This window comes from Neopelma chrysocephalum, unplaced genomic scaffold (genome assembly GCF_003984885.1).
Source record: "Neopelma chrysocephalum unplaced genomic scaffold, ASM398488v2 Primary Assembly neopelma1_23, whole genome shotgun sequence".
NCBI classification, from domain to species: domain Eukaryota; kingdom Metazoa; phylum Chordata; class Aves; order Passeriformes; family Pipridae; genus Neopelma; species Neopelma chrysocephalum.
The window spans coordinates 21,864,660-21,887,543 of record NW_020897691.1 but is presented as its reverse complement, the minus strand read 5'-3'; the positions used below and the strand labels follow the sequence as shown (position 1 = coordinate 21,887,543).

General features: G+C 41.1%; 1 protein-coding gene across 1 annotated transcript in view; it reads left to right on the top strand.

Moving 5' to 3' along the window:
* HECA (hdc homolog, cell cycle regulator) overlaps positions 1 to 22,668 on the top strand; it is a 27,034-nt gene extending 4,366 nt beyond the window's left edge. Inside the window, exons 2-5 of the mRNA XM_027683565.1 lie at positions 6 to 75; positions 14,762 to 15,802; positions 18,560 to 18,714; positions 21,300 to 22,668. Coding sequence (XP_027539366.1) covers positions 6 to 75; positions 14,762 to 15,802; positions 18,560 to 18,714; positions 21,300 to 21,464 — 1,431 coding nt within the window. The 3' untranslated portion in view covers positions 21,465 to 22,668. The remainder of the gene's footprint in view (positions 1 to 5; positions 76 to 14,761; positions 15,803 to 18,559; positions 18,715 to 21,299) is intronic.
* Positions 22,669 to 22,884: the final 216 nt, after the last annotated feature.

The following is a 22,884-nucleotide window of genomic DNA, read 5'->3' as shown; positions in this document are numbered from 1 at the left end:
AGCAGGGGGATGGGGCAGGCGGGGCAGGCGGAGTGGCGGCCGCAGGCGGCGCGGCACCCGGAGACGTCAAGAGCGGTGAGCGGCGGGGCCGGGCCCCGCGGCCTCCCACGGTGGCGCAGGCGGCGGGGGGGACCCGGGGTGCGGCGTGGGGGGACCCGCGGGGCAGGGGCGCGCCCGGCGGGAGGGGATGTGCGGGCGGGTGCCCGGGGCGGAGGGCGAGTGTCGCCCGCGGCCCTGCGCGGCTGCTGCCGGCGGGATCTCCCCGGAGCGCGCGGCGAGGCGGGGGCTGCGCGCCGGGGTGTCCCCGCCCGGTGTCCCTCCCGGCGGCCGCGCTGAAAGCGGCCCCGCTGCACCGTGGGCCGTAGCCTTGGGTGGCGGGGGCCGCCGGCCCGGGAGCGCGGTCCGCAGGCAGAGCGCATCCCCGGCGGGCGGGAGACGCAGCGGCCGCACCTCGTCGGATTCGCTGCTCATTCGAAAAATCCTTGCTTTATTTCATCACGATTGAAAATGGAGTCCTACTTCGCGGTCCGTTTCGTTTGCCGTTGTACAGCAGTTGGGTTTGTCAGGGTAACGTACTCACTTTTTCATCAACCATTTTATGGTGCTTTTGGTCGGTGGGTTGGGTTTTGGTTCGGAGCAATTTTGGTAAGGTGTTTTCTTGCAGAAACTTGCGTTGCTGTTCGTGTTTGTTTTATTGCAAAAGGATATGTCAGGCTAGAACTAAAGGCGGGCAAGGATTTTATTACACTTTTTGCTGAGCCAAAAAAACTCCACCTCTTAGGTCTACTGCTAGGTTTACAAACCGTGGCATGGAGTCCCTACTCTTGACTTTTTTCCTTTCCCAAGTTGGATGTCAGCTTCTTACTCTTGATGCTTTACAAAAAGTGAGAGTGTAGCTACAATTGGTTCTATGCTTTGTGGTGGTAGTTTTGCCTTGGCTGCTTTTAGCCACAAAGGCAGTTTCAAGAGCCATAGTTTGGTTTTCAAGATGTTTGATTCCCGTGTATTATTTAATGGAAACTTTTCCTTGGAAATATTAGCAATTAATTACGAATCACTTCAGCTTACAGGGTGTTTGCCAGACTGCTTTTGTAAGAGTATTACTTACTCCAGAGAATCATGGAGAATGCTTAGAATTTCCTTTTTGGGTTTGTTTTGGTCTTTTTCTTTACTATTTGCTGTAAGTGAGTGAACGACGGGGGAAAAAAAGAAAAAGAAAGGTTACCAGGAGTTAGAGAATTTCTGGAGCATTTTTATCATAACTTCAGTATGGTGTCCAACATTCACTTTGCAGGTGGTGTCTCATACATGACACTGTTGGCTTTCATTTAGGTGGGGAAAAGCAGTGTTTGGAAATTTTTTTGCTCAAGCACAAGTGGCAGCAGAGGTGCATTTCTGGTGTGGCTTTTTGCCTGTGGATAATGAGGTGGTGTTCCATCTGCAGATGCCCCAGGAAGTGATGCCACTGAACACTGTGTGGTGGTACATCTCGCTAGCTAGACAGGTTGTTAGTCTTCTTCAGCTGTAAGACTGTGTGTGCCAGGTGCCTGATGTATCTTTCGTCTGTGCTGGCCAGCTTCCTCTGAAGTTGAGACTTGCCTGTTTGAGATCTAACCTGAGGCGCTCCTTTATTCTCTCTCCCTGCTTCCGTATGTTCTGTATGCTTCCCTGCTTCAGTGTTCAGAAACATCCTTGACCATTTTGCCAAGTCTCTCCCTTCCCCGTTTTTTCCCTTCTCACAACAGATGTACAACATCAGCTTTGACATTTGCTGTAAGTGCCTGGTCAGCACACCTGATCCTTGCCTTGACAGGATCATTGCATCTAGTCGTACCTTTCTTTTCAGATAACCATAAAGGCTGGAGGAGTAGATGTGGTTGCTAGCTTTATTTTACACTGGCTACTGCCCATCAGATAATCCTGAGCTGTAAGTTTCGTGAATTGTATTCTTACTGGTAAGTCCAAAGCTTTCAGCAGTTTTGGTTCAGGAGATGAAAGGAGAAACTGTTCCTGACATGCTACAGAATTAGGAATCTGGCTCTCATATGCAAGGAAAAGATTAGATGATGATAATGGATTCCCTGAAGTCTTCAAAACCGATGAATCTGAAATGAAGCTCTGTACTGTAGCCATAGCCTTGGAGACAGCTAGCCCGTTACTAGACTCAAGACATTTGTAAGAGGCTGTGCACTTTAGGGTTGCTTGATCACTAAGCAGTTTATGGAGGATGTGGCCTGCTGCAGTGAGTGGTGAGGTTAATAGAGTTCTGCTGTACACAATCAAGCCTCGCTTATTCATGGGAGACTATCTGGGTTGTGGATTAAGTGTGCTGGGTGCAGGGAAGCTCTTTGCTGTGCTGCTTTTGGACCGTGCAGCTTCATGCTGTTTCTCCTGCTACTCAGGTTCACTGGTGCTGTGGGTCCCCAGGCTCATTCTTCTCTCCTGCATTGTCACCATATGCTGTTCTAGAGTAATTTGCATATGCCTGGTCTTGTCGGTCTCCTACTCTATCTTTACCCTGGAAAAGCAAGGGATGGTCATAATAACATAACCTGTTTTCTTTCATTAATGTGACAAGACAGAAGTATGCAGAGATGAAAGCATCAGATTTAATAATTGAAAATGTCTTTGCAAACCTAGACTTTCCATCATGATGTCAGTATGACAGTCTAATTATGCAGTCACATCAGGACTCTTCTTCACTCACGAAGAAATAGTGATTTGGATATGGGGTTTCTTAAGTTTTCAGAGTTCATTCTATGTTCCGTGTATTGTTTCTGCCCCCCACTCATGTGCCATAATGAAACAGAATTTTTAATTTCCTCTGGGCTTCTCCGTGCAGCTCTGACTAGTGGTGCTATGTAGTAGGGAACTGCTGTTACAGCACCCCTTTACAGTGGAAAGTTGTTCCCTTTTACTTTTTGATAAATTTTGCTTCAATGCCTGCACAATTTTCCCTCAAACTATCATTCTGTTTTTGGCATGATATCTGAGAAATACCAGCTTTTCCCCTGCCCCAAGAGGGCATCTGTTTATGCTTTTTTGTTGTTGTTGTGATGTTTTAATTTTTGTGTGTTCAGAAATCAAATTGTGCTCGAAGGGTTCTAGACTCGTACATGGGAATCAGGAAGACAGAGAGCATAACTGCTGACAGATGTGATGGCTTTTCTCCATCATGCACTGTGATTTCTTAGCAGGTATTGGGATTCACATTCTGTGGCTGTGCCTTTCATTCCTCTCTCTTCAGTTAGACCAAGCAGAAATTCAATATATAATAGAGTAATCTTTCTTGACGAAAGGAATGGTCATTTTCTGCATTGAATGAGGCACAAGTCGTGGGAGAGAGAAGCGTGGGGTGTGGGTAGAGTAGTTTAACAGTATCATAGTGTACAGGAAGACTGAGCTGTGGTGTCACAGAAAGCCTCATTTCTTAGATTCCTTGTCTTTAGAGTGATTGAATAATGTTTCTAAAAAATTTTTAATTTTCTAGATAGTTTTCTGGGTTACTTTTCATAACCAAACTGAAAAATCTGAGCGGTTATCATGTAACATTATGCCAGCAGCTGCATAGGATTGTGCAACCTCATTGACACCATCATTCCTGATGGTAGTAGTTGGTTCCCTTCATCTGTAGACATAAAGAAATGTAACATTTTGTGGATACTTTGCCTTGATCAGTAGAAGAGGACGATGATTGATGGGGTTTACTTTCAGGTCTGAGGCTCTGAGTAGCAAATTCCTATTCTGTTCCTACCATGCTGAGGCTGGGCACTTTTACACCATCAGCTCCAGCTGTTTTATCCCTTTATCCTCTGAACTTCTTGCTTTAGTCTCCACATGCTATTGTTTCTGACCCTAAAATTCTTTATTCTGTCCATTTTCTTTGACTTGTTTCCATTCTTGGTGTCATTGTCCAGTAGACCCAGGTCCTCTTCCTCCACTTGATGGTTACTATCTTAGCATCTTGCTGCTTCATCCCCTTGTCCTTGTCACTCTGGTCTCTCCAGCACTGGTGCTGTGAAAAGATGAGAGAAGGAAAGAAGCTGGCTCTCCCTACCTGTATTTTCCCCTTTAACATGGGATAAATTAAAGCCAGCTTAATTAAACTTAAAGAAAAAGCTGTTCCTGAATCGTTGTCCTAACAGTATACTGACCACCTGTTTTAAGACCATAATTTTCCCCCTCTGGTATAGGTCAGCCCCTAAACTGCACAAGTGTCAGAGCTGGAAACTTGGTGGGCTGTCAGGTGGAGCGGCCAGCGGTCAGATTTGTGTCAGATTTGAACACTCTTTACCTAAGTTTCACAAATTTTTAAGACTTATGTACTTTCAAATAAAAATGCTAATGTAGAACAAGTGTATGAAGAAGAAAATCAGTCAGCACAACAGTGACTAATGTGTTGAAAACTGTGACTGGCCAGCAATTATGATTTACTAAAAAACAAAAATTATATCCTGGAGGTGGGATAGTTAAAGAGGGCCAGAAAATTTGTCAGTGCAATATTTAATTTAAAAATGTATTTTCAGAGCATGAATTGTAGTAATATTTAAGCCTGGATTAATATTTGCTGTCAAATGTTCCCTGCTGCATATAAAATTCAGTTCCAGTTTGGCACTCTAATGATATTCAGTATTGGCACCTTCTGATTATTTAGCCTGAGGGAGTCCCATTGATATCAGTGAGGCCACCTGGAAAATTAAGTTTCTATTCTGTTGCAGTGACTACAAAATTTAATACCTATTAATTTACTAAAGGGAAATAATTTTGCTTCATAATTCCATTGCATTTGTCTAACTGCAGAAATCAATTGAATGCAAGTTTTGCTGTCTCAATGCAAATCAGGCTTGAAAGGACTTTCATGTTAGTTTTAGAATTTTTAATACTATGCAATTACATGCTTTAGTAGCAAATACAGCTTATGTTCTGCAAATCTTTGCAAATGGAATAATGTCTATAGTATTAATGAATAAAACAAATACTGTTCTTTCATGCAAGCACGTACACACCCATTTAAGGGGTTTTTTTAAAGTTATTTGCTATCAAAATGCTTATCAGTGACCTGACAGCATTCTGTGTTCATGTGATTAGTCATTGCTCAAGTGTAGCACTTTCATGAGCAAGGGTTAGGCTTGATGTTTGTTCTGTTTCATACAAGGAAGTACAGTTTTTGAACTGATTCCTTTCTTTGTCTGTACTCATCCCATGTCTTACTCCCAGTGATCTAACAAGTAGTGACAAAACAATTTCTAGTCCTTGGAGTCATTTGTAAGTTTTCTTCAGCCTCGCTTACAGCCTTGCATATTGAGACATCCTTTGAGATTAAAGTACTTTCATGACTGGCAGGCATCCATCCTTCTCTGCTTTTTTTCCTGCAGCGTGTGTGAGTGAAAAAAATGGAGGTAAACCTTGCATCCAGCTCAGAGTAAAATATTCTGCCAGGGGAGGTTTAGGTTGAATATTAGCAAAAAATTTTTTACAGAGAGAGTAATCAGACATTGGAATGGGCTGCCCATGGAGGTGGTGGATTCACTGTCCCTGGAGGTTTTTAAGATGAGACTGGATGTGGCACTTAGTGCCATGGTCTAGTAACCGTGGTGGTGTTGGGTCAGGGGTTGGACTTGATGATCTCGGAGGTCTTTTCCAACCTGGTTGATTCTATGATTCTGTGATTACAGCTAATCTTCAAGGTGTCTAAATTATAACAGCATTAGTAGGGCATGAGCTTTCTTTAACAGTTTTGGTAGAAATTCAGATAATTTCAAAGAGGCCTCTTGAAGCAGTAATCTAGTCACTGGAGTGGGTAATTCCATTTTGAAAGCTTGTGGGATCTTGAGTGGAGCGCTGGCATTTCCTGGTAGATTTTAGTGACATTTATCTTGAGAGTATTCACTTCAACCTTCATCTCCCTCTGTCAATCCTCCTTCCTGGGCTTGAGGAGGATGTTGCCGTTGTTCCTGTCTTGAGTGCCTGCTGGGAGAGGAGGTAGCTTCTCTTAGAGCCTGGCTGTTTGAGTGTGTCTGGCACTCTCAACCTCCACTTCTGTGCTACTGATACCCGTTTTGGGAGCAGTGTGCAGTTGAGGTTTCTGTGTACTGCACAGATGCCAAAGACGGTACATGACAGGACTGAGAGCTAGCATAGCATCGTGAGGGAGACGTCTATGGGAACCGACAGCTCCTTGCTCAGGAGCTGCTGTCTTTCAGAGATGCTGGGTACTGCATCTACTGTTTCCCAGAGTTTCTACCAGCTTCTTTAAGCTTTAGCATGGGAAATAAAGTATGGTCTGTCACACTGAAACTTGGGAAGGATAGCCCAATGACACAAACATCCCCAGACTTGAAACTATAGGAGGTGCTGATACCACTTGTTTCAACCTATTTTCTCTTCTCTTCTGCCTTCTTGTGCTTTTGGACTGGGTCTGGTGGCTAACTGGCTCTCAGTCTGGGTGAGTTCAGCCTGCAGCATTTACATCTGTGCTTGGTATTAGGGTATCTACTGCATGCCACAGTTACTTCTTTATTCCCAGGATGAGTTGGAGTTTGCAGCTGAAAACTTACTAGGCAGATGCATTAGTCTTGCTTTACTTGTTAAAATGTCTGTTTCTTTAGGCACCAAGGTTAGTTCTCTATAACAGTTCAAGTTATTAAAAGCTCTTGGAAGACTAAAATGAGAGGATTTAGTGGTGGAAGTGTTCTTCTGTGATGATTCATGTGCAGACTAAGCAACAGCCAATGTTCAAAACACATTAAGGCCCACCAGGCTTGAGATAGTCACTAATCACTGCATTCACCACAATAGAGGTCACCAGAAAAATCCATCCAATGCTGAGGAGTGCAAGGAGTCTTCCTGGCTAGGGCACGATTGCATATGGGATGTAGAACCAGTTGTTGCCTGACCTCTTTAAACCAACTTGGAGTTCGCATGGGATAATCAGGAGTGCATTGGCTTTAGTTGTCCTGGTACTGATACAGCTAGAGGCTTAGGTCTGTTCTCTTTGGTATGGTGAATTGGGGATATTTTCAGTTGAATTCAGGGTACTACAGCACAAGCCAGGGCAAGATTTCTCCTATGCAGAGAAGATCTCCACATCCTAAGCAAAAGCCAAAGCTGGTGATTGAGTTGTTGTCTGTATTTGGATGAAACATATTAAATGCAAAGAAGCTGGCTAAGTTGGCTAGATGATAACTGTACAGATTATGGTGACTTGTACAAGACCATGTGAATTCTCATATGATGGATTTCAGCAGTGTAGGCAGTTGGTCCAGCTTGGAGCACAGATGGCTGTGTAAACAAACAGCAAAATTATTGTGCAGATGTAAGTGCCTATCCTCCTTAGTTTGTACAGTTTTGTGCTTGACTTTCTGCCTTACTTTGGTGAGGTGATGGCTTAGCTGGGAGTGGGTGGTTGAATGAGAGCCTCAGATAACTGACTTTGTATCACGTTAGTTGCTGATTTCATAAACAGCCATTAGGTCAGGCTGTGTTGTAAGTCGGAAGGTGTTAATGTGGCAGGTATGAGTTAAGCCTTCATGATTTCCATGGCATCTTCCTACTGTTGTGTAGTTTCTAGACTTCTTATTTTTTTATTGTGAAGAGATTCCCTTGGAGGCCAAGTGTGAAATAAGCATAAGTGAAATGCGTGGAGATAGTTCTAGCACCCACCGAGCCCTTTGGGAGTCCTGTCATCTGAATTCCCAGATGAATCAGAGTTTATCAGTTCCAAATTACCTTCAGTCCTTTCTAGGGGAAGGTGATCACTTCATGTGACTGCTCACTTAATAGAATTAGTGACATCTTGCACATGGGGTAAAGCATGTGAAGGAGCTGGGCTGCTTATGGCTTTGTTCTCCTTAAGACCCTTCTGAGCATAAATATTGATGGCAGCTTACCTGGTCCTTGAGGGTAGGATTGAACTTCAGATTGGCACCTCAGTGGCAGTATGTAGGTGCTTATGCATGTAAAGCTACTGGCCAGACCGCCATTGTGATGAGGAGTTGTCTGGAGTCAGTGGCACTGTCTGTTGCTCTCTGAAAATGGAAGTCTCAGCTTCTCTTTCTGAGAATGTGTGAGGGAGTCTCATGACACAGAAGAAAGCCTGTGTTAAAGGTGGCTTGCCACATACTGCTGTCTTTTTTTTTTCCCTTCCCTCTTGGCTGGAAGCTTTAATATTGATCAATTGGTAAAGATTGCTTAAGAAGTTTTGAAGACACATCACTTGTCATCAGTGACTGTTACCAATATAAGCAATGAGCTGAGCTGTTTTGAAAGACTTCTCTTACTGTTTGTTAGCTGTTATTTGGTGTTGTTGCTTCACTGAAGATCCAAGCCTGCCTTTTGGATCCACTTGGGAAATATTTTTTCTCATTCTATTCTTCTGCTACATTCAGGCTCTCAAGAAGGTGGTTGATCATTTCTATATTGCCATATGATTTGTACTGTTTAGCCAGTTATGGGTATGGCAATACCATTTTATCACATCTTGATAATCTTTTGAATATTAGATTGTATTCCAGGGTTCAACCAAGCAAACATATTGGACAATTAGTTCAAGTTTCTGTTTCTGTCTGTTTTGTTGTTGTTGTGGTGGTTTATTTTCTATGTTACAGCTGCATTACAGTATTAACACAGTAGTATTGTGTGACTTCAATTAAAATAAAGCTATGCTGCTGATGGCAGAGGAAATTCAGAAGATTCTTGCAGATGGTTGGTAGGGAGTAGCCTTCCACGGGAATGACTCAGCTCTGGTTCAAGCTGGCAGAGTGAACAATTCCTAGTGTGTAGGATTGTGAAGAGAGCAGTGTTCATGGGAAAGCAGAGTAGAGGTTAAAGTGCTTGATTTGCAAAGTGTGTGTCCCAGAGATACCTCTCTGGCCTATGTAATGTGCTGGCAAATAAAGTGTCCTTGGCATAGGTGATGAGATGGTAGAGTAACAGTAGACCAAGAGCAAGCCGTAGTAAATGTCTTGCAACTGATCTGGTGCCAAGACCTTACCTTTTTTTTTTTTTTGATGATTTCTTTTTCCAGACCCATACCAACCTCCTGTTGCCTGACAACTGTTTTAAGGTGACAGTAGGGCTGCCTTTTCCAGCAGCCACCGCGCTTCCCTCTCCTCTGCCCCCAGCCTCACATGTTTAGCACCTCCTTTGAGCTTTACCAGCAATGGCAAGTCTGTTCAGTGAGCTGAAACCTGTGCTGACGAGTATGGGAAATAATTATGTGTTTCTGTCCACTGACTGAAAAACTCTGGTGCTTAACACAATAGGTAATGTGGGAGCGTGGAGGGGGAAGAACCAATTTTGCTTTAGGCATCTACATTGAGGACTTGGAGCAAATGAGAGCAGTCACGAAACTGAAGCCAGGGAATCATTACATTTGGCTTGCTGGATGCAACTTTGGTTTTATGATGGATGTGTAAACAGAAGTAAACAACATTCTCCTCAATTTACTTTACCGGGGGAAGTTCCTCAGGCAGCTTTTGTTCTGCTACTTTGATTTGGGTCATGAATTGGGAAGGATGGTCTTCATATACTCCCTCTCTTTTTTATTAAAAGGTAGAAACCAGTTCATGTGGGTGTTTTTTTGTTAAAAGAGGTTTATCTCAGATGTCTGTTTCTGTTCCTGGCTTTTACTGATGTTTGTAAACCTGAACAGAAAAGCTGAGAAAAGCCAAACAACCCAATCCAGCTTCCTTGCAGTCTTCTGTCATGTCCTCATTTTTGAAAGAAAAGTTAATTTCGTGGTAGCTCTGTCAGACATAAAACACAACCTTCTTTAAACAAGGAGCTGTCTTTGCTCAAATGTATGTTTGTGTGGAATATTGTATGTCACATCTGTTTTTGAAGAAATTTATGTACTGCTCCTTGCAACTATTTTCAGAATTACTGTTCCAAATCATTACAGAGGAATATCAGAAAACCTGGTTTTTTTTATGTGGAAACATAACTTCTGGAAAGAAACAGCATGCGCCTATAGTTGCAACTTGACAGCCTACATTGAAACTGTTCCACTACACAAAATTGTACTCTGTCTTGCTTTGTTCTCTTAGGCTGTGAAATGCATCTTGAAACTGAGAGTTAAATGGAAGTTTTTATCATTATTTTGACATTCTTTTAGAAGGGGCAGCTGGAATAATGGATACTGCTCTCATACCAGGTAATCTTTCATTTTTCCTGGAGTTCAGTTTCATAACTTTGGAAACCAGAAACCTGTTGAGCTGCTACTTGGAAGCAAATTATATTTAGGTGACGAACCAACTTGGGGCTGCAGGTGTGGATGGGCAGTTTGGCCTTGTGAATTTCTCTTTACTCCCCATTATCATCTCTCTTGACAGTAGTGATTGCACCACTATCATGAAACGATAGAACGATGATGACTCTGACTTTTTGAAGAATATCTCAAAATACATTTTTAGTTATGGGAAGTACAAGGGCTTGATAACAAGAATTTTGAAAGTTTTGTAGTACTGTAATAAACGCTCTGTCTCGTCTATAAAACGGTGATTAAATAACCCAGACCACTTTTGAGGATGTGAACTGATGGAAACAGGTCTTCACATTTGCTAAAAAGTGGCTCCCATACTGATCTGAATGCTGTCTCTTTTGCTCCTAAGTCATATCTGTTGCCGTGAACTGATGGAAACAGGTCTTCACATTTGCTAAAAAGTGGCTCCCATACTGATCTGAATGCTGTCTCTTTTGCTCCTAAGTCATATCTGTTGCCGTGAACTGGGAAAGTTGCACAAAAATAGCTGTTTTCTGTTTCTCATTTATTCTTTATGCAGGAACATGTGGCATGGTTATGTTTGGCAGGAGACATAGATGAGAGAAGTCTGCAAGGGATGTTCAGTCCTGTACAGTCTGTTTTGTACAGATAGACCTGCTGGAAATGGAAATGTTAGGCAGAACCAAATGTTGGCTTGAGGCTTCCATATGCTTTTCAGGTAGTGGAGTTTTCTGCTTTCTTAAATACAGGGATACTACAGAAGTGGTAGAACTTTCTACTGAGACAATTTTAATTAGCCATTCTGGGCTCTTCAGTTTCTCTTGTGGAAATACTGCTGTAGTTTAATCAAGGCCTTCTGCAAACCAGCAGACTTCATAATAGCAAATCTGTATCAGTGAAGGCAGGTGCTTTGAGTAGCATGGCGCAAACTGTGCTGTGGAGCACGGCAGCATGGCCATTAGTTTTCTAGAGACCTGTTAGTTTTCTACTGAGTATTTCTTATGCTGCTAAAGTGACAGTAGTGAAGTGTCAGGGGAGTGCCCAGAAGAGCTGAGTAGAGACCAGCTTCTCCTCTTAGCAATGATGTTTTGCAAAGTGATCTCAGTACCACCGTTTAACAATTCACTGGTATCTTTTGCAAGGGGGAAGGCTTTTTCATTCTCTTGCTTTCTTCCAACTGCTCTAGACCTGCTTTTCTATGGCGATTAAGTAACCAGCCAATTCACACTGGGTAGATAGAAGATCAGGTGAGGGAATGTCTGAAGACTTAGTAATCATCTAGTTAACTTAAATGTTGAAGAAGACATCGCTGTCCAAAACTTGAAGCTTTTTTTGCTCATAGTTATGCTGTATGGGAAGTTCCTCAGGTAATCTGACATCTGTAAGTTCTCAAGGAGAAGCTGGAAAAGATCTCATTCCACGGTATACTTCCATTGACCGACTAGGAAAAGGGGGAAAAAAAAAAGTGTTGAAGGTTGCCCTTACGTTAGCCTCTAGACACCCAGTACATGATCATAATGAATAATTGTGAACATGTTCTGTGGAAATCATGGGCTGTGGTAATTTTTTTTGTATTTCAGTCACTTATTAATTTCATTTTTTTGCCACATAGTGAAGAGTCTATGAACTTCTCAGGGGGCTAGAGATCATATGTTTTTGTGTACAAAACAAAAAATATGTTCAGAGGCTAATCAAGAAAACACTTTTTTTAGTCAGTTAACTATGCCAGTATGGATGAACAAGTGTAGGGTCTTCATTCAGTTCTAGACTTCTCTGTATAGTAACTTTCTCAGCTGTCAGCCATAATTATACCTGCAACTGTTAGAACATTTACTATCTGAAACACAGGGAGAGCACAAGTGGATTTTTGTCATGTTCTTCCTTTCCTGCCTTCTTGCGGTGGTGGAAAGGAACATGTATCAAAATAGATGAATGCAGGAAATGCGTAAGTGAGAATTGTTCATGTTAGTACCTCTGGTATAGAAGGAACCTCTGAAAAGTCCCTAGGGAAAGCCTCTCTTATCTATGTTCTCTCCAGTTTGGTAATGTGTTTTTAATGACTGAACAAATCCATATTTTGAAATGAAATAGGCTTTTTCTGCTTTAAAAGGCAGTTTTTGGCAATGTGCTTTGCTTGCAGTTTATAGGCGAGTCCTTGAAGGAAAAGTGTTGCAGAAAATTCTCCATGCAATTGGTCCACTTCTGACATTAGAGGCCGAGAAATGAGGTGAAGGATGTGGCATCTTCCAGGGAGTGGCTCAGGAGAGTTTTTTTTGTGCTATTTGTGCCTGTTTCTTCTGTGTAAATAAATAAGTCTTAAGAGATACAGTAATCTTGAATTTACTGAAGGTAACATTGAAGATTTTGTTTGTTTATAGCATTTTACAAAAACTTGTTGAGAAGGAGCAAAACAACTAGTGTGGCAAAGATCCCTTTTAAAACATCAGGTGTATTGCTGCTGGAGGACAGGTGATGATGGGTAGTGTGTCTGTTACTTAGAGTCTGAGTAAAAGTAAACGTAGCAGTGTAAAACCTATTATTCCGCATCAAATTACGTTGTATTATTTATGCTAGCAGTGATAAGAAGGGGATTAAAAAAAGTGCAACCAAGTGATGGTTTTATTCCCTGCTTATCAGATAGAAATTTAAAGTCCTAAGGAAAAAAAACCTGGATCATGACGGTCTCTCTCAACAAGGCTCTCTGTACGTCTGCTGTAGATCTTGGAACTCTGGCTGAGACCGGGGAACAGCAGGGAGCTGTGCTGTGTTGTGTACATGGGGTGAGGCAGCACTTGACCATGGAATACCCTGAAGGAGTCTACTAGTATTTGAATGCAGCCATACAGAGGTTAAAAGGCAGCCTGACAGCCATGTTGGATCAGTATTTTCTTTCTGTCTCTCGATCCAGCATTTCCTCCAACTGCCAAAGAATTTGTTGAGCTGTGTGGTGCTACCCTGAGTTGGTCTAGTGACTACTTTAATGGTTGGGGCATCTTTGCCTCTATGGGTTGCAGGAGTCAGAAACCACATTTGCAATCTCGCAATATATTCTGTCACATTTGATTCTCCCCAGTTCAAACAATTTGTATGCTACCATAACAGCCTTTGCACCTTATATAAAGTTTGCTATTGTAGAGTATTATAAATGGATAAATGAATACCAGTTTATGCCACAGTTGGATATGATGGATTCCATTCCCTTATGGCTCCCTGTACTGTCTCAAATTATTTATCTAATTCTGCCCCATGCTCTCTGAAATCAGCTTCTGAAGGTGGTTCAGGGGTGCCTTCAGGAGCTAAATTTCAGACATCAGTAGTGGCTTTTCCTAATGCAGTAGTTGTGGCTAAGAAATCCTGAATCAGGTCAGCAAAGTTACTTGTAATGACCACGTGTAAGTGATGAGATTACCTTTTCCAAGTATGGATCTAAAGTTTTTTTAGCAAATTGTAATAAATCATAAATTTCTCGATAGAAATCAGAAGTCATGAATGTTTACTAAAGCTTGTTTTACTACGGGATTCATAAGAAGAAGATCAGGACAAGTGGAGGAATTAGAAAGACAGAAATACAGAGAAGAAATATTTGTAATATTTGAATAAGCATTTAAAAAGTTCATACAGAAACTCCAATAGAAAATTTCCAGCCCCTTTTGTGCCTCCCAGCTGCAACAGAGCAGCCAGCAATAGGAATCATATGTAGTCCCAGGTACTTTGGTGAAGGACCAGAAAACGTCATGAGTCAATAAATGCAGAACATATTTTTGTAGAACATTTTTTGTGTAAAAGCTGATTTTGTTGCCAGGAGATGATTGAAGTAAACTGTTGTTTGCTCAATGGTATAGCAAAAACTGCTACTTTGATGATAAAAGACCATGTGGCATTTGTTTTTTTTTAACCTGTCGGTGCTGCAGAAGTGTTTGGTTTGTGAAATTTAGCTATCCAGGAGGTCAGTGGTGATGACATAGTCTGTATTTGCTTAAGCAATGTAATGAAGGCCCTCCTTTCTGTACTAGGAATATAAGCTGTTTGTCTTGCTTTTCAAAGTAGTCTGCTTCCTCCTCTCCCTAGCTGTTGTCTCTTGCCCAGTCCCAAAGAAAAGATCAATTCCTGCCTCTCCCCGTGATTGTGAAGCTGGGCTGTATTGCTTACTTGTTTTTCAAACAGTGTTCTCTCCATGTGGCCTCTCAGGCTTCAAAGCAACCCTCCAGAAACATTCACAAAGCTTTCTGCTTGCTTCTTAAGGTCTTGAAACAGTATCTGCAAACGCTTGAGGAGGACTAATGCTTGTGAGGTGTTTTGGTTTTGAATACTAAACACACTGTGATGTCGTTTTGTTTCTTTATTCCTGCATTTCCATATCTCCTTTCACATGCTTAACTATTTTTGGCAAATACTGCTTTTTGCACTGACTCAGAAGTAGTGCTTGTGGCCCTTCAGTAATATGGGCCATAAGAGTTTGTGTGTTTGTCATGGTGTTTACAAAAGTATTGCAATAAATAGACCATTAAGTTATTAATGTATCTGGTTTATCTTCCACAGAAGCTCCTTGTGCTACTCCACTGATCTGTAGCTTTGGAAGGCCGGTGGACCTGGAGAAGGATGACTACCAGAAGGTTATATGCAACAACGAGCATTGTCCGTACAGCACTTGGATGCACCTTCAGTGCTTCTACGAGTGGGAAAGCAGCATCCTCGTCCAGTTCAATTGCATTGGCAGAGCCAGGAGCTGGAACGAAAAGCAGTGTCGTCAAAACATGTGGACCAAGAAGGGATATGACCTGGCTTTTCGCTTTTGCTCCTGTCGATGTGGGCAGGGTCATTTGAAGAAGGACACTGACTGGTACCAGGTGAAGCGAATGCAGGATGATAAGAAGAAGAAATCAGTGTTGGAGAAGAGTACGGGAAGGTCCATGGCAGAGTCAACAGAGGAGGCCAAAAAGGGCAGGCCGGCCAACAAGCCCCAGAAAAGCTTGAGTAATGACCTCCAGCGAAGGCACTCGATGGACAGGCAGAACTCCCAAGAGAAGGGTGTGATGGGTGGCAGCTACGCCGTTCGTTCACCTTGTGTCTCTCCTGGCCAATCCCCGCCCACCGGCTACTCTATTCTTGCCCCCACACACTTCAGTGGGCCTCGTTCCTCGCGATACTTGGGAGAGTTTTTGAAGAACGCCATTCACCTGGAGCCCCATAAGAAGAACATGGCTGGTGGGGGCATGTTCAGGAATGCACATTTTGATTATGGGGCAGCTGGCTTGCAAGCATATAGGTCAGGACACTTTGATGCTCCTGTGCAGTTTTTGAGAAGGCTCGATCTATCTGAGCTGCTCACTCACATCCCCAGGCATAAATTGAATACTTTCCATGTGCGGATGGAAGACGATGCCCAGGTGGGCCAAGGGGAAGACCTTCGGAAGTTCATCCTTGCTGCTCTCAGTGCCAGCCACAGGAACGTTGTAAACTGTGCTCTATGCCACAGGGCGCTGCCAGTGTTTGAACAGTTTCCGCTGGTGGATGGGACCCTATTCCTTAGCCCATCAAGACATGATGAGATTGAATATGATGTTCCCTGTCACCTTCAAGGTACAGGTTGTCTGTCAGTCATGCTAGGTTTCATTAAATGATGAAACTGCCTTCTGTGCCCTGTCCCCCTCCATTATAGATTTTTATTCCTATTCTGCATTTTAAGGAGTTCAGTAAAGCCTAAAGTAATGTCCAAAGTACTCGCATGGATCAAATTGAAACACTTAGAAGGAATTACAAAAAGCAAATACTCTGTAGGAACATCCCATGCCTTGTATTTGTGTTTACAGCTAAAAGATTTCTTATCTGATTTCTAGGTAGACCATGGTTTTCCAGCCAATCTGTTTTGCATGCTCCTTTATCTGTCGTGAACTTTACTCCAAGATACACATCAGCCTTTTAATTTTAAAAATGCAGTGCTGTAGCATGGGTGAAAGTTGTATTTGTACCACTGATGAGGGTGAGGTGCCTCTCATTTGCTTTCAGACCAGAGAATATCAGTTTTGTTTTGTAGCAAACTGTTATTTTTTTCATATGGAAAAGACTATAGTCTGACCTATGTTAACACTGGCCTGGAGAGGTTGGACGTAGTAAAGGTAAGGTTTTAATGTGGTGGGTTGAAGCAGCAGTGTGCTAGTGAGGGTTTTAGACTTATTTCCAAACTCCTGCCAGTTTGAACTGTGTCCTCATCATGTCCCAGCTCTGAGATGAGACCAAGGCATGTGTTTTTTTCTCCTCCTAGAGAAACAAATGAATGTGGGCTAGCATGAGCTTCAGCTCTTCCTGAAGGCTCAAACTGACATTATTGTTTCTGTCTTGCCTAATATAGTTCAAGGAGAAAAAACAATAGGCAAATATACATGCTAAAAAAGTTCCGGGATAAATAGAATATATGTACATGAGATAACAATGCTTATTTGCTTTGGTGGGGAGTCAAGCAGAAGGTGCTTGTCATTTTATCAGTACTAATAGCTGGTTTAGTAATAATGTAACTCATCATTTGTTAATGTTTGCCACTAAGAATGAAACTCTGTGAAATTTTACTTTTTGTAATTAATTGCTTCTTAACCGTTAGATGATATATCTGAAAAACCTGCTCAGACAAGTTGCTGTGAATAATTAATTGTTAAAATTTTTACCTCCTTGTCCTGGGTAAAATGGTTTATTGTCAGAAGTGCGCTTTGAAATGAAATTTTTAAGCTGTAAGGTGCTGTTCCAGACTGTTATTTTCTTTTAAGTACAGAAAATGACTTCTTTTATTTCAGGCGTGTTTAAGATACCTGGTGCATTATTTCCTTTATAACAAGGATCCTGAAAATTAAGTGATAGGGACATGTAGTATCTTAATGTGCAGAAACAGTGCAGAACCTCAGATGGGGAAAGTTATGTATCTTCTGGCACAACCCAACTTCTGTGTGTGGAATTATTTGAACATCACCAATGCCAAGTGCTTGCTTTAGGAACAGAGTTTATTGTATTTGCGCTTTAGTCTCATCGCATTATGTTTTCTAAAGCCAAATATGCCCGTGTGGAATAACTCAATTTTTACCAGCTCATACTAGCGTGTTTACTTAGTATACATATTTTAAGAAGAGTCTGTTTTTTCTTCTTGTTTTTCTAAAATAGTTGGCTTAGAAAACCAAAACAAGTTAAAACCCAAACTAATAATTTCAGAAATGTCTGATATAGACTAATCATAAATTATTAATATTTTGTTCCCATATATCTAGAAGAGATACAAGATGTGTGTCTGTTAAATTACAGTTTGTGATGTGTTCTGTACTTTGATGCTAAAGAGCACAAATTGCAATCCAAAATGAACGCATATTATACACAGTCCTGTTATGTTGCTGATCTGTAGCTGCAGTACTGCTTAGCTTTGTATTTTCTAGCAGTGCAAAATATGGTATGTTACAGAATTAGTACTCTGTCAGCCCACTTCTAATAGCCAACTATTAAACTACAAATCATTTTAGTCATTACAAATCAGGCATAATCTGAGTGCCAGATCTCTGTAATTTGTGTAGGGTTTGTTTGTTTTTTGTGAAATTCGATCTCAGATTTTGCCTTGGTGATTTTAATCACATGTATGTAGTGGAAATATTTGATTTCCAAGTCTGAGACACTTGATTTTTTGAAAATAAATATAACTCAGGCCTTGAAAGTCATTGTGCATACAGAGCCTAAAGTCATGATAGAGCTCAATATATTCGTAGTTCTGAATGGCATGTTAAACTCTGTATGTGTAATATGTAATGTTTTTAAATATTCTTAATGAACAGTCAGAAGAAAATACATGAAAATAAATGGCTCTTTTAACTGTTGCTTTTTCTATGGGGATTATTAGATCCTTAGTTCCCTCTTTGCTGGAAGATTCTGGCAAGTTGTGAAATGAATCTGTACCAAGTTTGCTAATAAGCTTCAGCACTTCACTTCTTCTGTCAGGTGGGGATGAAGCTAGGGCAAAATCCTGGTTTTGGAAACACAGCAGCTGATCTTACAGCTTAACCTGGCATCTGTTCTTGGAGGTTTAGCAACTCCTTTTATAAAATATTTTGCTAAGTTCTACCAGCAATGATGAAAGGGAGAGTGGGCAGGGTGATGACTAATTCCTGAGTTCTGCATCCATGGAAAATAGCTTCAGTCAAATCCTATGTATTTCCCATAGAGAAGCTTTTTATACTTTTATTATTCATCCTTTATAAAGGAAAAAAAAAGGTGTGATTTGTGTCACTAAAGATCAGATAGCACATTGCAGAAAATGTCTGTTTTAATCTTCTGATTTGTCTCATGAAGATATGTCTTTCCTGTCCCCAGGAAGGCTTATGCACCTCTATGCTGTTTGTGTAGACTGCTTAGAAGGGGTTCACAAAATTATCTGCATCAAGTGCAAGTCCCGATGGGATGGAAGCTGGCATCAGCTGGGAACTATGTATACCTACGATATTCTGGCAGCATCTCCCTGTTGTCAGGTTAGTACTATACATAAATAGGACCCTAAGGTGAAATTGCTGATGATAAAGTCAAGGTTTGTGTACCTCTCCTCCCTTCCCTCCTTCCATCCTTCTTTTGCAGTCTGTACCTATGAGTGGAATACAAGAAAGCTGACTGGGTCTTTGTCCCTTTGTCTTAAGAGGTACAACAGCCTATAGCTAGACAAAAGGCATTGCAGTGGTCAATGGTTAATACTTATGTTTTTAAATAAAGCCCCCTTAAATGCATTTGTAATTAAATCCAATGCTGCATCACTAGCATCAGATATAATTCCACATTTTCAGCAGCTGTTTCATGTTTTCAGGTTTTTTTAGTCATGTTTTATCATAATTGTAGCAAAAAAGCTCCAAGGGAATAGAAAGGTCTAAAGTGTCTTTGTGCTTGGAGATTACTCAGCTCTCCTTAATCTTTGCTGTGACTGACTCTGGTGATGGTGCTTCATCCACCACAACCTGAAGCAACGTAGTTTTTATTAAATGCTCACCTAATCTATACCTTGAGTGAGGAAGATCCAAGGCTTGGGGCTACTCCAGAGTAGACATGTGCCCAAGACAGCAGGTTAGTTAGCATTCAAGAGAATTGTCTTTGTGATGGACAGAGCACTTCTGCTGTACAGGTAGGGGTAGACAGCTGCAAAAAAAGCATTTGTCTGGGAATGACCTCAGTGGTCCGCTCCAGATGCTCAGACACAGAGGTGTTGTTGGCAGGTTAGGACAGGAGCCTCACAGAGATGCACGCATTCAAACTGTGCTCACTTCATGGTGATGTGCATACTTAAGAGCAGTCTTGTCCATATGAAAAATGGCAATTTATTTTAAATCTAACATATTTACGAAAATGTGTTGCTCAAAAGACAAGTGGTGTTTCTGCTGCTAGTTAAGATGACATTGATAGCAGTTATAACTACAGACAGATACACTGCCTTCAAATTTAGTGTTTCTTGAAAATGTAACTTAAAAAACTAGGGACTTTTAAAGATAAAACACTGATTCTGACTTGCTATCTTTGTAAAAGGCAGCAACTTTAAATCTGAATTGCTTCTGTAGAATGTATAATACAAGAATTAGGAGCTCATTAAGATCCTTAATTACATGATTAATGGACATTGTGACAGTACATGGTATCAGAACTGATTATAAAATCATTAGCTGCAGTGACTGTAGTTGCCAGATAATACACATTATTGTTTCACTATGATTGTTACAGGTGATTCCATGCATACAGAGGAATGACATTTAAATATGGTATATGATTTAACTCCAAATTGCCTTGCTGATTTTATTTTGAATAATTTCATGCCTTATTTGAAAATATTTAATTCTACACCACAAATTTACATGAAGGATAAAGCCTCTGTCAAGTTACTAACACTTAACTGATGTGCTGGACAGTAGCAAAGGAGAAAACACTTTGGTTAAGAAATTAATAAAAATTCATAATCTAGTAGATTGTATTTCTTAGAATTTCTGCTTTTCAAGCAGAACAGATGGCTGCGAAGCTGTTGATTAGTTTCTTTTTGAGTCTGGTCTCAACAGAGATAGTACTTTAGTAATTTCCTCCTCTCCTCATCCAGGAAAATCCCTTAAATCAAGATGGCCATAGACAATACTTTTTTGTTCTTTTCAGTGAAGAGCTGAAGCTTTCATTAGTGTATTGGGCTGTGAGGTTAAGCTACAGTACAGCTCAGGCCCTTGCTGCTCTTTTGCCACCTTTACTCTTAAACTCCTTTACAATCTCAAATCCCTTCTGCTTCTTCTGAAAGGCCTGCTGAGCTTTAGTGCTGCCTGTTGCTTTCTTTACATCAGATGGACTGTATTTCTCAGCTAGATTCCTTCTGAAGACTCACTTTTTTGTAACAGCTGAATATTAATGGCTCTGTCTGTCCTCACATTTGACCTTTAATTTCTCATATCCACCCAGTTAATGTTGCGTCTTTCTCAGTTGATTTTGTAGAGTAGTTTGTGTTCTTGAAGTGATGTTTAGTTTGTATATCCTGATAAGTATTACGAATGGTTAAATAGCTACTTAAGGTGACAACAATATCATGTTGTGCTGATAAAGTAGATTGAGTTATACATTTGTTAAGCCAAAGGATTAAAATGCTGATATATTTCATGGACAGATGATGTTCAAGTGTCAGCTGAAATGGTTTAATTGCGTGGCACAAATATAAAATTTCTCTCTGTGCTTTGGGGCTTCGTTAATAATTTATTGAGACAGCACTTATTGTGCTGGAGATTGAGGAATTGGTTCTGAGATCAGGCAAAACAAAACAATCATTTGTGTACATAAACCTTGAAATTCTCTGCCTCCCGTCAGTCAGAATGGGACTTGACCTACTCTCCAGAATTTGGTGGTGATATTTAATGTGAAATATATGGTGCATGCCTGTGAGTTACCAGTCCAGGTGAGGAATGTCCTTGCTAGCAGATCCCATTATTGCCAGTTTCCTGACTGACCCATTCTCGTGCTGGGGAGGGCAAGGGGTTGCCTCTGGCGCCTTTGTTTTCCAGAGGTGAGTTTGGTTGTTTAAAAAGTGTTTTTGTTTGTTTGTTGTTTACAGGCTCGACTGAACTGTAAGCACTGTGGGAAGCCAGTAATAGATGTACGGATTGGCATGCAGTATTTCTCTGAATACAGCAATGTCCAGCAGTGTCCTCACTGTGGAAATCTAGACTACCACTTCGTGAAGCCATTTTCTTCATTTAAAGTTTTGGAGGCTTATTGACGAAAGCTTTGCTTTAGTAATAGCTATTTTATGGGTATTTCAACTTTATTACATATCTTTTTATAGGATTCATTCTGTGATGAAATTTAATTTCTTTTCTAACTGAAAGAGCAGCTTCTTTGTCAGTGTACATATTAATATGTGTATATATATATATGTCGTTAAAACCAGAATCCTCCTGACAAGATCTCTGTGAAGGCTGGAGGCAAGCCAATTTAATGGCCTTTGAATATACCCCAAGTATGGGGTAAAGATGAGCTAAAAATTATTAGGGTTTATTTTTTTGTATAATTGTAATACAGTTTATAGCAAGGGTATGGGGAGACATACAGGACAGAGAAATATGTCCAGTTGAAAAATGGGTAGTTGTGTAGGGTTGTTCTTCCAGCTTGGTGAAAATGGGAAATCCTTGGAAAGAAATGGTTCTGTTAGTGCTGAATTCATTCAGCCTTTTAATCGGTCCCCACAGGCGCAGGAGCTGGCCCTATGCTGCCAGTCCCGCCAGTCCCCTCAGCAGGCTTTCTTTCAGATTTCCCAAAACAGGGGTAAACTAGGGTATCATGACAAGTGAATGTAAATGTATGCCAGCAGATGCAATCTTGAATGAGGTTTTTTGTTTTGGCATAGCATCTTCCTGCTATGTGTGCTTGATGTGCATTGCCCTCATGGCAATAGTGCTGCTTCCAACGGGACTGTCATGTGCCCAGCTGGGTCATCTGCTCATACCAAAACAAGCTGGAGATTTTAAAATGCTTTATTTAGAGGTGTTTCTTCACAGACATTTTAGAGAAGGAACTGGTTGAGCTGAGTGGGTATGTGTTTATACGTGCCTGCTGGGGCTGAGGCTTTGCTGCCTGCTGCAGACTGGTGTGACTGATGTGGAAGGAGAACCATGAAGTGGTATCTGGGCCCTCAGATCTGTAAGAGCTGAGAGGTACTGAGTACAAAACATGGCATCAGTTTTTAAAACAATTAATTGCTGCATCTTCATATTTCAAAATTGTGTTCAGTTTAGGATCTAAAAACATGGAGACATTTTAAGAAACCAAACTTAGCATATTTACTTTCTACATGCCTCTGTACTGTACATAACAGACTGCATTAGGCAGTGAATTCGTATCAGAGAGTTTGGCCCTGTAGACTCTGCAGTTGTCGTTTCTTGATTCCCATTTCTCCTTTGCTTAAATAAATTTTTTTAAAATAGATCATTAATCTTTTGCTTGGTTTCTCAAATCAGTTGAGACTTATTGGAGGTTTGGTTTTTTTGCTTTTCTCTGTAGTGTATTTATGAAGTGTTTGTCCACTTGAGAAGTATGGGGGTTGTTTCTGTTTACGAGATGGGATTTTTTTTTCTTAAGTTTTTTTGTTTTCCAAATTAGAATCTTTTTAAAGAATGTATCGTCAAAATCATGGTTTTCAA